Here is a 13,085-nt window from a genome sequence, read left to right on the forward strand (position 1 = left end):
ATGCAACTTTTAAACACCCTGGCCTCAGGAGGGGAGTTCTCAAGTACAGAGGCTATCTTGTTAACGGAAGAAATCCCCAGCAGTGGGACTGGCCATGAGAATAAAGTGTTATTTATATAATAAATACTGCCATGTTGGGGAATTACGAAGCAGTAGTTCTATTTATGCAGAGCAGAACTTGTTTTCAACAGCACCTTTTCTTTCCAACCTAATTTCTCACAATACAACCCATTATGACAGAAGGATCTGAAAAAGCTTTTTATATCCTACCAAATATACACAAGGATAATTAGTTCTCTTTTGTTATTCTTCTGTAAGGGTTTATTATTGTGGAGAAGCTTTTACAAATTGAAAGAGGTTGCACTGCATTCTGAAGGCAGAGCTGTTCTTGGTTTTTATTGTGTAGAGATAATTGATCAGAAAAGTTCAGGAAAAAAGGTTAAAATATAATTCATTATGGATTCTATAGGAAGATCAGATTACCACATCTTAATTCTTTTTAAACCAGTATTTTATAATCGCATTCCACAATGTGTTAGGTCATGCAATGTAGGGGAAGCTTCACACTAGATAGAAGCAAATGTCAATGCAAGTTTTGTTTCCTAACATTATAAGCATTTTTGCAAAATTTATAAATCACTTCTTATCTAGCAAATATTCTCTTTATGATCTTTAGACAACCAGTGAAGAAATTCAGTGTTAAAGTCTCCGAAAAACTTAATACACTAGAAGTGGTGCATACATTATTTCCCAAAAGTACACTTCCCAAAAGTAGTCTCTATTATTGTGACCAATTCTATTTTAAGAATTTTAGGGATCTGACTTACTACATAATGAGCCTTCTGGGTTTCACTTTGTCACTGCTGTTACATTCCACACTTTTTAGCTAATTTCCAGTTAGACTAGGAATTAAAGAGCCACTGGCTTGTGTCCATCATTGTTCCATTGTCTGTCTCTGCCTTTAAAATTCACATCTTGTGGAAGCTGGTTTAGTCAATCAGGTGCAGTTATTTTGCCTCCAATATACCATCTGTGGCTTTTGGGGAGGTTTGGTGTTGCAGTTTTTTGCCTCTGTTCCTTCTGTCCTGACAGACATGAAGCTGGCTCTGTAGATGTTGGAAGAGTGTTATTCTCCCTTCTCACTAACCTCTCCTTACATAAACTGAGTCTCTTTGAAGACTTCTAAACCCATATTCTCACTCTTCCATGCCAGGACCTCAAAACATATATACGAACAAAATAAAGGGCCAGACTGTGCCTGAAAGATGGAACAGTAGATAGTGAAAGCTTTATTGTGTTTATAAAATTAAAGGTGTTCTCTTCCAGTTTGGGAGCACAAAGTTCAATGTTGTGCTCTGTTTTAAAGTTTCTATGACAGTTTCTGTGTGAAAAATTCCATAGTTTTTTTTTTATCTCAATATCCCCCCTTATAAAATGCAGTAACAGGGCTTCATGTCAGAGGAGCTTAAGCACACACATAAATCTTTCCAAGACCACAAACACTGGTTTTTAAGCTGTATCTTTCAAAGGTACTATAACGTCAAGAGGAAGTAACTCTGCAACAAAACCAATACACATGTAAAAACAAAAGGCTTTATGTCTTAGGTCTCATGTTTATCCCAACTGCACTTAAAACAATTCTGTTTCACATGGGACATTTTTGTGACATCGGCAGTCTTCATCAAATTAAATTGGGAAGTTTAAAAAGTTCTGTTTTTTTTTTTTTTTAAGATCAGAGATTACTGCTTTTTGAAACATGCTAACAAAGAAAGAAAAAATCTAGAATGAATCACTCTGTCCATGTATTAAGTTTTATAGCTGTATTAGAAACCCTTGGGAATATGATGTCTGTAACAGAAATGTTTATATATCCTTAACTACAGCTGTGCAAGCAACAGCACTCTAATACAGCACACAAATATTTACACTAGAAAAAAAGAAAATCCTTTACATTTTGAATGTAAATGATACATAATTTTGAGGCACTGAGTATTTCCTATTGTAGTAGAACTGCAATATGAAGCAATGAACTCTGTGTATTGTCATTGCTTTCACTCTTTGAATCCCTTCATTTATGCTGAGAAATTGTAAATCCTTCTTTATGCATGGAGCACTGAAACTGTATAAATATTTTTGAAGAGGTTTCCTATATGTTAAAAAGCTCAGGGATTATTTGAGTCAGCCTGTGATGTGATCATAACTTGTGTCAATTATGAAATCTCAGAGACTGAGAGTTTGTGCTAAGCAAATTGTTTTTTTTTGTTTGTTTGTTTGTTTGTTTTGTTGGATTTTTTTTTGTTTGGGGGGTGTTAGTTTTTGTTGGTGTGGGGAGGTTTTTTGTTTGTTTCTTTTTTTTGTTTTTTTTTGTTTGTTTGCTTGCTTGTTTATTTTATGAAAAACTTTCATGCAATGCCTTGAAAGAAATAAATAAAAGCAACTTTTAAAATTCAAATTATTATTGTACTTATTCATGTAGAGGAGATAGTGCTGGGTCTAACTGCTATTAAAATACAAAGAAACATTCAGTCCAAGCCTGCAGAATGGGTGGAACAGAGTGTCAGAATCTATTCACATTACTTACGGAAATATATGCCCCCAAGCAAACACACTCACATCCATATTAGTTTCCTTGTCCCTCTTTCCCAATCCAGACCTAATTGCCTATGTTGCAACATAATTGCTTCTTCCAAGCTTTTGGATTTCATTAACTACTTTCAAAGAAAAAATGAACTTGCAAGTTTGTTCATTGTTCAAGGACAGAATATAGAAAATTCTAGTGACTGACTTTTAAAAATGAAAGCTGTGACTTTCAGGGAATTATATTACTCCAAGCAGGAAGACTGAAGTAGAGTCAAATATTGCAGGATGCCTGCAAGGATCACAAGAACTGGCAAAACTCACAAAAGCCACTATAAGTGACATTGCTCTTCCTGTTCATCCCTCTGAAGTAAACCGGAGATGGACTCTTCCATAAAAGACACCAAATTAGGCTCCCAGTCTGAATAAAAAAAGCTAGAAACTTTCTTTCCTCTCAAGTGTTGAAATTCAATCAGTTCAGGTAGGTGACACTTAACCTTTGTGATGGCCTGCACTGGCTTCAGTGCCAGCTTTATGTGTCCAGTTGGAGGAATCAGAAAGTTACTTGTAATCATGGAGGATCCAGTAGTTATGCAGAGCAAGCGACGGAGTCATGAAGAATACCTATGAAGGACACCTGGCTCTGCAGACATACAGGTTCTGACTCAAAGAACGAACATGTTTGGTATCACATCCAACAACTAACACCTAATTTTAGCTATGGTCGTATTACATTAAGAGACTTCTCCTCCCTCAGTTAACCACAATTTCAGAAGTTGTTGGGCTTGTTTGTTTTAAAATGAAAAATGCCTTTGTGCTTCAGTCCAAAACATTGGACCAAATTGGTTTGGAAAGGAGCAAATGGAGAAAAAATAATAGAATAGCAAAGTAAATACAAACCTCATCACATATCACTAACTTTTTTTCCTTATAATAAACACATTCCTTCACCAAAACATTTTTCAGCTTCAGTGGTGAACTTGGAGGAGGAGATGCTTCAGACTCCTGCTGTCTGTTGAACTGCCTGGAAAATTACCAGCCAGCCAGTTGCTACCAACAATAAAATTCGGAATGAGTATCAGAAAGAAAACAGCAATTCTGGTGCAGCAAAGGCTTAGCCTGATTGCAAAATATTTCAGTGAAAAGACAGTGGTGAAAAACTCTGACAGCTTTTCTAGCAGGACAAGGTGTTGACATAGCTGCTACTGTGTGCATCCAACTCATATATTTTGAAGAAAGCAACTGGGTATGCTTTCTTCAAAATATAAGAGATATTAATCACTCAATACAGAGCTGCCCAAATATCCTGTCTACAAAGATTCTTCATGTGCTGAGAAATCTTCTAGTAAACTTTACAGAGATGATTGATTAGGCATTCCTTGTTTATTAGGCAACCTTTCTGGCTTTTGAGCACAATACCTTCATATCAGTGTCCATCTGATGTAAAAACTCAGGAAACATTAAAGGAAAAGAAACAATAGAAAAAGGCACATTGATTTTTTTCAGTTGTGATTATTAAAATATAACTGGTATATAACTCGTATGGTTATCAGCTCACAGCAATGACCAGATGGACCTGGCAACAGGGGATGATTATGTGGAAACAACACTCAAAAACTGATTAGAAACATATTATTTAAAGGTCTCGTTATTGTTACAGATGAATGGGGAAAACAAAATTCAAAACTGATGGCCCAAGGTAGTAACACTGCGTCTTTCAGTGAGCTCAATACACTTGCCAGCTGACATCTCCAAAATGAAAATATGATGCTATACAGTTTCTCAATATTTACAAGGTAATTGACAATTCAAAAATAGTCAAAGCTGTCAGAAACAGGAAATAATAATACTTCAGTAATTCCGTATTTGTACTGTAATTAAAAAGGATAAAGACGTTTTAAGTCAACTATGATAACTTCAGCTTGGCATGAATCATATCCTTGAAGAGTCAAAATAATAATGAAAGAAAAAACAACTTACTTATTCCATGCTTGTCTAAGGTTTTTAGGGCTGTACTGTGTAAACCGTTCTGCAAGAAAAAGAAGAGGCACAATAAACTATTTACCCTAAAACCACGATTTTTTTTTCCCCAAAATATACTTATCTGTTGTCAATGTTCATCATTTCATCAGCTCAAGTCCCAAGACAGGGAAACCAACTAGCATAGGAGCAATTGACATACAAACAGGGAGAAAAAAAAACCACCAAAACCCCCCAAAAGACCCCCAGCTTGTTAAAACAAACCAAACCAAGCCTTCATGACCTAAAGCTCATTTACTTGTGGCATCACCAGAAATGGAAATTTTTACAATTATTTCTATTTGTCTGCTAGGGAAAAACAAGAAGCCTGAAATCTAGTATGTTTTTTTCCTTCATCACATATACAATAATCTGACCTCACTGCCATGTTTTCATGCTTCTCAAGACGTGTAAGAGTAAGACACAGTAATGCAAAACATAATGGCTACATAAAAGTCTATTTTCTAAAGAGCACTTACAAATAATGAGCAGAACCAACAAATATGAGACATATTTACTCAAAAAATGATTTCTTAGGTTCAGATAATAAGTATTTTCCCTCTCATATCCAAGAAGATGTTTGCTCTGCAGCGGGACTCTAGTTGGCAGAGGAAGATGCTATGAAAGCTGCTGCTGAAGTGAAGAGCCAGTACTCTGTTAGCACTTTGAACAGGAGCTAAGTGCCTCTCAGGAAGAAACAAATGCAAAACAGCTGCAGAATACAGTAACACATTCCGTGAAGCCTCACTGTACTGAAATCCTGACATACAGACTGGTACTCACCCTGTTCAACTGCCTTAGTGTTATTGCATTAGTTGCTGTGAAGAAGTCCTCAACTTACAAAATACTCCATAAAATCCGAAGATTTAATTTTGATTCCTCTCCACCCATGAGCATGACATTTAACAGGCACACTGTACACTTACAACGGTACTTTATATACATATATGCACACACATAGTCATGCATCTTACTGTGCAAAACAAGTGTAAATGTAATGGGTGGGGTTGTATTGAAATTCCTGGATTTATATACTCTGCTTATATCAGTTCTAAGGTTGTCATATATGCTTCATACATACTCACTTCTAAGGATGCCAAAACTATGGTACACACAAAATTCTACCATTAATGTGGATGATTTTGTTTGTTATACCTGGTGGTTTTTTTGTTTTGTTTGTTTGGCTTGTTTGTTTTTTGTTTTTTTTTTCCCTTTAACTAGAAAGATGTATGCAGAAACTTCAACTCTCATTGACTTCATTATTGGAAGTTTTCATTACACAGCAGACCTGCAAACTCTGAGGGCCACTTCACACTTACAAACCCTGTTGCTTTAACCAGATTGATGCAGTTAAAGAAATGAAATCACTCCCTCTTAGATATGTTTGACAAGTGTACTGAAAACTGGAAGCTACGTGACTATAACTAGTTTTAGCACTGATATAAATTATAAATATCACTTATGTAACATTGTATGTAAGTTACTCAAGTAACTTTCTTAGCATTTCTTTTGGCATTACCAACAAAACATTTCTGCATTTGCAAAGTATTTACTATTGTAGATGACCATTAAAACAGCACCCAGTTGACTCCTCTGTCAGAATAAAGAAGTTTATCTAAGAAAAGAGATGACTTTCTGCAACTCACAGATGTGCCATCATTACATAGTTCTCAACAAACTAAAGTTATTAGGTTGAATTTTTATGAACTGTGTCATACAGCGTTATAAAGTTTAATTTGTTGTTAGGATTAGGATATGAGATATAAATTATAGTCAATGTAGTACATTTTATTAATAGAAAAATCTATTGCATTGTAAATATATCATTCCAAATGAAATATTTTTATTGTTAAATTTATGCATATTTCTTAACATATTTGAACTCATTTCTGATATGTTTCATTGTAAGCATGTGCAAGTGATAAGATTTCCTTACAATTTTCTGTGTGCAAATATTACCACAAAATAACTTCTCATCACACTTGAGGCATTCAGATTAAAACTATAGGAAGTGCCAATTTATTTTTATCTCTATTATGCAATGCGTGCAATACATCTGCTACAGATGTGCCAATGCCCCGAGGCAGGTCTTTAAATAAAATGGGTGAAGTAGTCAGGATCATTATTAGATGCAGCCATGGATCTGTACTAGTAACATGGCACTGGAGTCAGTGCCTGTGATTACGTTTTAATACCCAACAGCACAAATAAAATTTCTGTACTGAAGTACATGTTCTGTAGCAAGTAGCTCAAGCATCATACTGGCATTGAGAGTAAAACCCAAACTTACAAGGGAGAATAACATTACAATTCAAATTGTACCTGTTGTTTACTAATTCAGCTTCTGCTCTCCATAGGAAAAGCCTGAGCTTCAGTAAGGTCAATAGCCAAGTTGCACTTGGCCTGAGCTCACCCTTGAATTTCAAATTCAATTTTAATGCACAAATGTGCATTAAAAACATATATGCAAGCAGATACTTACCTACATGAACTGGAATAAAATACTTTCTATACTTTATAAGTAAGTAGTTCAACACCGTCCATTCATTTATGGCAAAGGCTGAAAAATAAGATGCAGCTAGACAGTGCTGCATAACAAGTCTGAGATACACATGTGTCATGGTTTAAACCCAGTCAGGTAATTCGTTCGCTCACTTCCCCCCCCTTTCTTGCCCTCCCCCTGCTCTCGGAGGGACGGAGAGGAGAATCGAAAAGAATGCAACTCCCACGGGTTGAGATAAGAACAGTTTAGTAACTAAGGTATAACACAAATCACTACTGTACCACCAATGATAACGATGATAAAGGAAATAACAAGGGAAGAGAATACATCATCTCACCACCAGCCGACCGATAACTCGCCCCCCCCAGCCCGACCAAGCTCTGACCGATACCTCCTCCAACCCTGCAGTCCCCGGCCCTTCCGGCTAACTCCCAGTTACATCCTGGGCATGACGTGCTGTGGTATGGAATACCTCTTTGGTCAGTTTGGGTCAGGTGTCCTGTCTCTGCTTCCTCCTGGCTTCCCCTCCTCCCTGGCAGAGCAAGGCTCACAAAGTCCTTGGCCAAACCAAAACATCGCTTGTTATCAGCTCTGTCCCCGAGCTGAAAGTCAAAACATTGCACTGCACCAGCTACCAAGAAGGGGAAAAATGACTGCTACTGCTGAACCCAGGACAACATGGGAGATCATCTAATAAAGTGCAGATTTGCACATTAATCTATTTTGGTGCAGCAAAGTACTGGGTGGAAAGAGAACTGAACTGACTTGAAGCATTGCTGAAAAGCTGGCTAGACCTGGGGAAAGACAGATTTTGATTTTATCTGTCATTCTGCAATATGCTTTGGTCAGATACTGAGCTGGATCAAACTGGCACAGCAACACAGACTTCAGCAGAGCTACATTCACTTAAAACAGTTGAGAATTACCATATACAACATATTTTCTTGACTGGGCTGTGAGAGTTTTAGGCTGTTTTCTCTGTGGGAGGAAAACATAAGAGTCAACCACTTGGCCAAATTGCCTTAAGGCTTTCATGTCCAAAAATCCATTTCAGTTCTGCAAGAAACAAGAACTATTGTTATGCCAGAGGAGTTTTTAGTGAAAAAGTGATACACTGGAACCAGTTCTGTAAATGCTGTTACAGGGGACATGCATAAGCAAAATGAACAAACTTCTCAAAGGGATCTTCCTACTTTATTATCTACTGCTCTATGCTAAACCTTCATTAAATAAGTACCTTACACACCATATTTATCAGTCATGGAGAGAGAAAGTTAGGGGGATAAATGTTAGGGTGAAACCCTGTCTATAGAAAGGCAAATGTTAGTCCCAAGTCCTTTATTTCAAACTCCATTTATATGCTGTGTGACTGCAGGCTGTGCTTCTCCTAACTATTGGTATCAACTCTTTCCCCTTTACTCCAAGCAGATTAGAGGCTCCTTTATTTTTTATAAAAAAGAAAAAAAAGTAAAATAGAAATGACATCAATAAAATACAGCTCACGTATTTCTACACAATTCTGTGGTCGTATCTCCAACCAGAGTCTTGTTAACTTTCTTGGACAGTGTAACTAGATGGCACTACTGTAGTAATTAAGTCCAGCCGTGTGTATGTGCCAGTTCTTAGTACTTTCCTGAATTTATCCTTCTTTAGAGAACAAAAAAGAGAGTAACAAAACCAGCTGCTTTTGATTTCAGAGTTGCCAGAACAGAGAAGCTGCAATAATCTTGTTCTTCAGCTTCTCCATCATGATGCAGGATTTTTTTAAGTCCTAAATCATTAAACCACAATATTACATACCTAGAACATCAATCTTGCAGTCACAACACCAGCAAAAAAAGAGGTAACTTCACAACTTTTATCTGAGGATCTCCTAAATGTGTCCAATTAATAACTGTAATTCAGTCCTTCAATTACATCCCCAGGTTTACTTCTGAGTTACTTGTCATAGTGAATGACTCACACACACTTGTAATGAATGCCTCTGTCCTTTACTACTAGATGGATTTAATACAACAAATCTAAAGCTATACATATCTGACTGGGACCAACTGCATGAAATTACATTTTATGATACTTCCAACATATAATTCTGGTATTTGTTTTTCAGATGCTCCCACTGATTCAATCATAAAAAATAGTAACATCAGTCAGTAGGTCTTGACTGTATGCAAGATCCTGGGAATACTGCACTATTACCATAAACACTCTCCCCAGAAGAAACCTTTGCCTGACATACACTATGAAAGGCAGCAGTCCAGGACATTCAAATCTCAGTCCATCCTTGCGGAAGAAATCCCATGTAGTGTAAACTTACTACCCCTCCCTCAGAACTGAAAGGCAAACAGGTACATGTAGGAATTTCACGCAGATGCTCACATAATAACCCACTCACACAACCATCCTCCAGCGCAAGTCACTCAAGAACACGAAGCACACCATCTTCCTGAGGCAGCTGCTCGCTCCCATCAGCACTGAGATTAAAGAAGCCTGAAAAGCAGTATGTTTACAGATCAAGATTTGATCTCAGTTGTATTTTGAATTTTCATAGTTCAAACTGCATGTACACTAGAGTCAAAATCTTTTCAGATTATTATTATTATTAAATGTGCTTATTTTGAATAAAAACACTGGCAGACCGACACAGTAAGCTCATCTAAAATTTAAAGTAAAAAGTGTGATTTTAATTTCCTTTATGCAAACACTTAAATATTTGTACATCTTTTGGGAACAAATTCAGGAAAGAACATCTGATCCTCTGCATTTTTATCCCAAATACACAGTCATCATCCTTACTAGCAACCATGTCTCACTGCTAAAGAGCCAGTTAAAGATCTGTCTTTTTATGTTGGTGCTTATTTCACTGCCATTGGTGATTTTTGCTTACGTGAAATGAAAGAAGACATTTTTGGTTTTATTTAAATTCCACAGCACCTAAGAGTGTTTACCATTTGCTTCTTTGAAGGCCAAGTTAGAGAAATCTTGATTAATTAAGTGGCATGTTCATAATCAAATGCTGTGTAAAAAGATCCCTAGACAGGATTTCATAAATAAGAGCAAACGTAAAGTATTCATATTCTTTACTGGAAAGAAGTACCAATTGCATTATCTTCCTGTAGCAAACCATGCACTCTTAAAATTTTAAGAGTATAGAAAAGGAGTAGGCTAACGCATTACATCCACATCTTCACAAGCCCAGCCTCAGAGTCAAGATTCACTATTCTGCTGGGTACCACACACAACCCACACAGAGATGTTGGGTGGTGGTTACACAAACATTATGCTGTCAGTAAATGGATTTGAGCTGCTTTTTGCTTCAGACCTTGCAGCACAGTTTACTCAATGCCTTGTGTGCCAAGGAAGTTTTTAGGGCTGTGCCCCACAAACAGTAGCATCAACAAAGCTGCTGGAATAACAGCTGCAAAATGGAAGCAGAAGTGAGCAACCAGAGGGAAGAGGGGGAGTAAATTTCTTGAGCTGGTTGATTAGACAAACCTGATGCATCAATAAAATTATGTTCTTAAAACAACTGTTACAAACTGTACTCAGCTTGCAGACTTAAAAGGGAAAAGAAACCTGTGCCAGAAAGCTCATCCATTACACCCAGCTGTATTAAGTGGTCTTGGAAACAACAGTGTTTCTATTTCTTACATAAAGAATTTCTATTCCTTTCTATTTCTCATTTCCTTTAGACAGCTGCTCTACAGTAACACTGTTATACATGCATACTCACTTCTGTGCCCGCATATATACTTACATGCTCTCCACTGCAAACATCATTATCTGCCTGATAAACACGCTCCATCTGACAGCCCTGCATCAAGGGCAGGTTCAAACAGAAGTGAATTTCAGTAGAACCCACTAGTGAGCTTATTAGCGGACCACTGAAGCAACCACTGGTCTGCTGTGAGAATTGAAAAAACAAGTGCTTGCATTTTAAGTAACATAAAAGAAGGGGTGTGTGTGTGTGTGTGTCTCTTTTATCAGCTGGAAAAACACATGAACTATTATACCTTTGCCACATTTGCCTTGAAAAGACCTAGTATAGGCATGAAAAGCTACATATGAAATTAGAAGCAGACTACATTTTGATTTTTTAGCTCCTTTTTAGCACTATTGATAATCAGCTTCTAGTATAAACCAAAGGACTTGAAATGCAGTTTGACTTCAAGGCATTTTTTATGTTGTTAATCAGAACATGACGGCTAATATGCATTCCTTGATTAATGTTTTTCTATTTAAAACCAAATGTGATTAGCTTAAATGCAAATATTTAAACATCACCATAATTAATATTTTGAAAAGTCTAATGCATTTCTTTAAAAGGGTTTTCTTTACATTTAATTAAAAGTCTAAAGTGACTAACACTGTATTGTGATATGTAAGACCCATAAACTATTTTTTATTAAAGATTCAATCCAAAACATATTTAAATTAGATTAGAAAAAGACAAAGACAAGCATCCATCCCAACAAGCAAATTCACAAGCAGTTTGCAGCACTAATGTTCAATTAGGGATTTTACTGGAGTTTTATCACAATAATGAGTTAAACTTTGCTATTTTTTATGCCAAATGTTTTGAGAAAAATTACTTCAACTCTCCAGCCTCCATCCCCATGGCCTCTTCTCTCCTCCCTTCCAAAAGCACCCTTCCAAAAGCACAGGTCATGTAAACAGGAAGAATAGATGCTGTTTTCTAAACTGCCAACTGAGCATGAGCAGGAATTGCATTTTTAATAGCTAGTATTGTCTAAAGCACTGGATTTTTATATTAGTATGGTTCCACTTTTTAGCAGTGCTCACCCTGTCTCCCGTGCATATATTATAGTAACTTTAACATTCCACTTTAATGCAATATTGTTTAAAGAATGGTGAAAACACAAATAGCTCTTCTTCCCTTGGGGTGCGGATACCACAGACTTGAGAAAACACCAAACATTACAATTCTGCTAAAACTAAAGAGCAGGAGAAATTTGAAATTAGTTCTCATTTAAAGATCCCTCATTAAAGATCCCTCTCTCCTTTCTTCAAGTACTCAAATTCTTGACAACTACATCTATACCAGTAATTTAAATAGGTTCAAGACTGTTCATTGACTGAGACACCACTACTGTCCTGTGCATACTGCTGCAGCAGCCTTCCACTTCAGTCCTCCAATACAGGAGGTGGGAACTCCTTACAGGGAATGGTCTCAAGCCCATACTCATCCCCAAACCATGCCCAGGAAGTGCTAGTTGGCATGAGCTAAAGGCATGCCAGGGGCTGCTCTAACAGTTTAACTGCAGAGACTCCCACATCACCTGGGAACATTCACTGGCATCAGTGTGGATATAAACAAACAAGATATTGATTCAGCATGGAATGAATTGTTGACAGGTTTTGGTGAAAAACTCTTATGAAAATTCGAAAAGCTGTATGTCCTCATATACAGTATTTCCATGGGTTTGTGCCAAAGCAGTTTAGTCTCTCAGCCCAGCCCTACTATAAGTGAGACTTAATGCTTTGAAAAAACGTGGCTATCAATCACCTGTTAAGTTGCAGGTAGACAGATCATATTTCTAAACCAAATCCATATTTATTGATCACCTGGGAAGCAAGGCAGAACTCCTGAGTCAGAACACCAGCTTGGCAGTGGTTTTGTCAGTCATAGACTCATGACTTTTTAATAAATCCACAAAGTATCTGTCAATCTCTGGCAGACTCCGTGTTGTGCAGTATTTCCTAGGAATGCTGTTTTCTCGCTCTAGTTTCTTTTTGTTTTCCACTTTCTCCTTAAGGAGAATCTCTTCCTCTTAACTCTTTTCATCCTCCCTTTAGGGATATTCTTTTAAAAAACAGTGCTTAGTAGGTGTTACCTTGTCTCAATGTCACCTTTTCAGGTGTATGACCTCATATTTTATCTGATCATCTGTTGAATATAGTAAGGTTCAGGCTCCTACATCATCAGTCCAAGATTAAGTATGTTATTCAATACTTTCACCTAGAA

General features: G+C 37.0%; 1 protein-coding gene across 6 annotated transcripts in view; it reads right to left on the minus strand.

Moving 5' to 3' along the window:
• CDK14 (cyclin dependent kinase 14) overlaps nt 1-13,085 on the minus strand; it is a 321,217-nt gene that overhangs the window by 85,283 nt on the left and 222,849 nt on the right. For 5 of the 6 annotated variants that reach the window (XM_062605168.1, XM_062605171.1, XM_062605172.1 and 2 more), the window contains one exon: nt 4,558-4,606. In XM_062605168.1, coding sequence (XP_062461152.1) covers nt 4,558-4,606 — 49 coding nt within the window. Of the gene's footprint in view, nt 1-4,207; nt 4,449-4,557; nt 4,607-13,085 lie in introns of those variants that run through there. The other variant, XM_062605173.1, reaches the window with a different exon arrangement.

This window comes from Pezoporus occidentalis, unplaced genomic scaffold (assembly GCF_034315485.1).
Source record: "Pezoporus occidentalis ecotype Australia unplaced genomic scaffold, CSIRO_AGI_Poc_V1 ctg9, whole genome shotgun sequence".
In the NCBI taxonomy this organism is placed as follows: domain Eukaryota; kingdom Metazoa; phylum Chordata; class Aves; order Psittaciformes; family Psittacidae; genus Pezoporus; species Pezoporus occidentalis.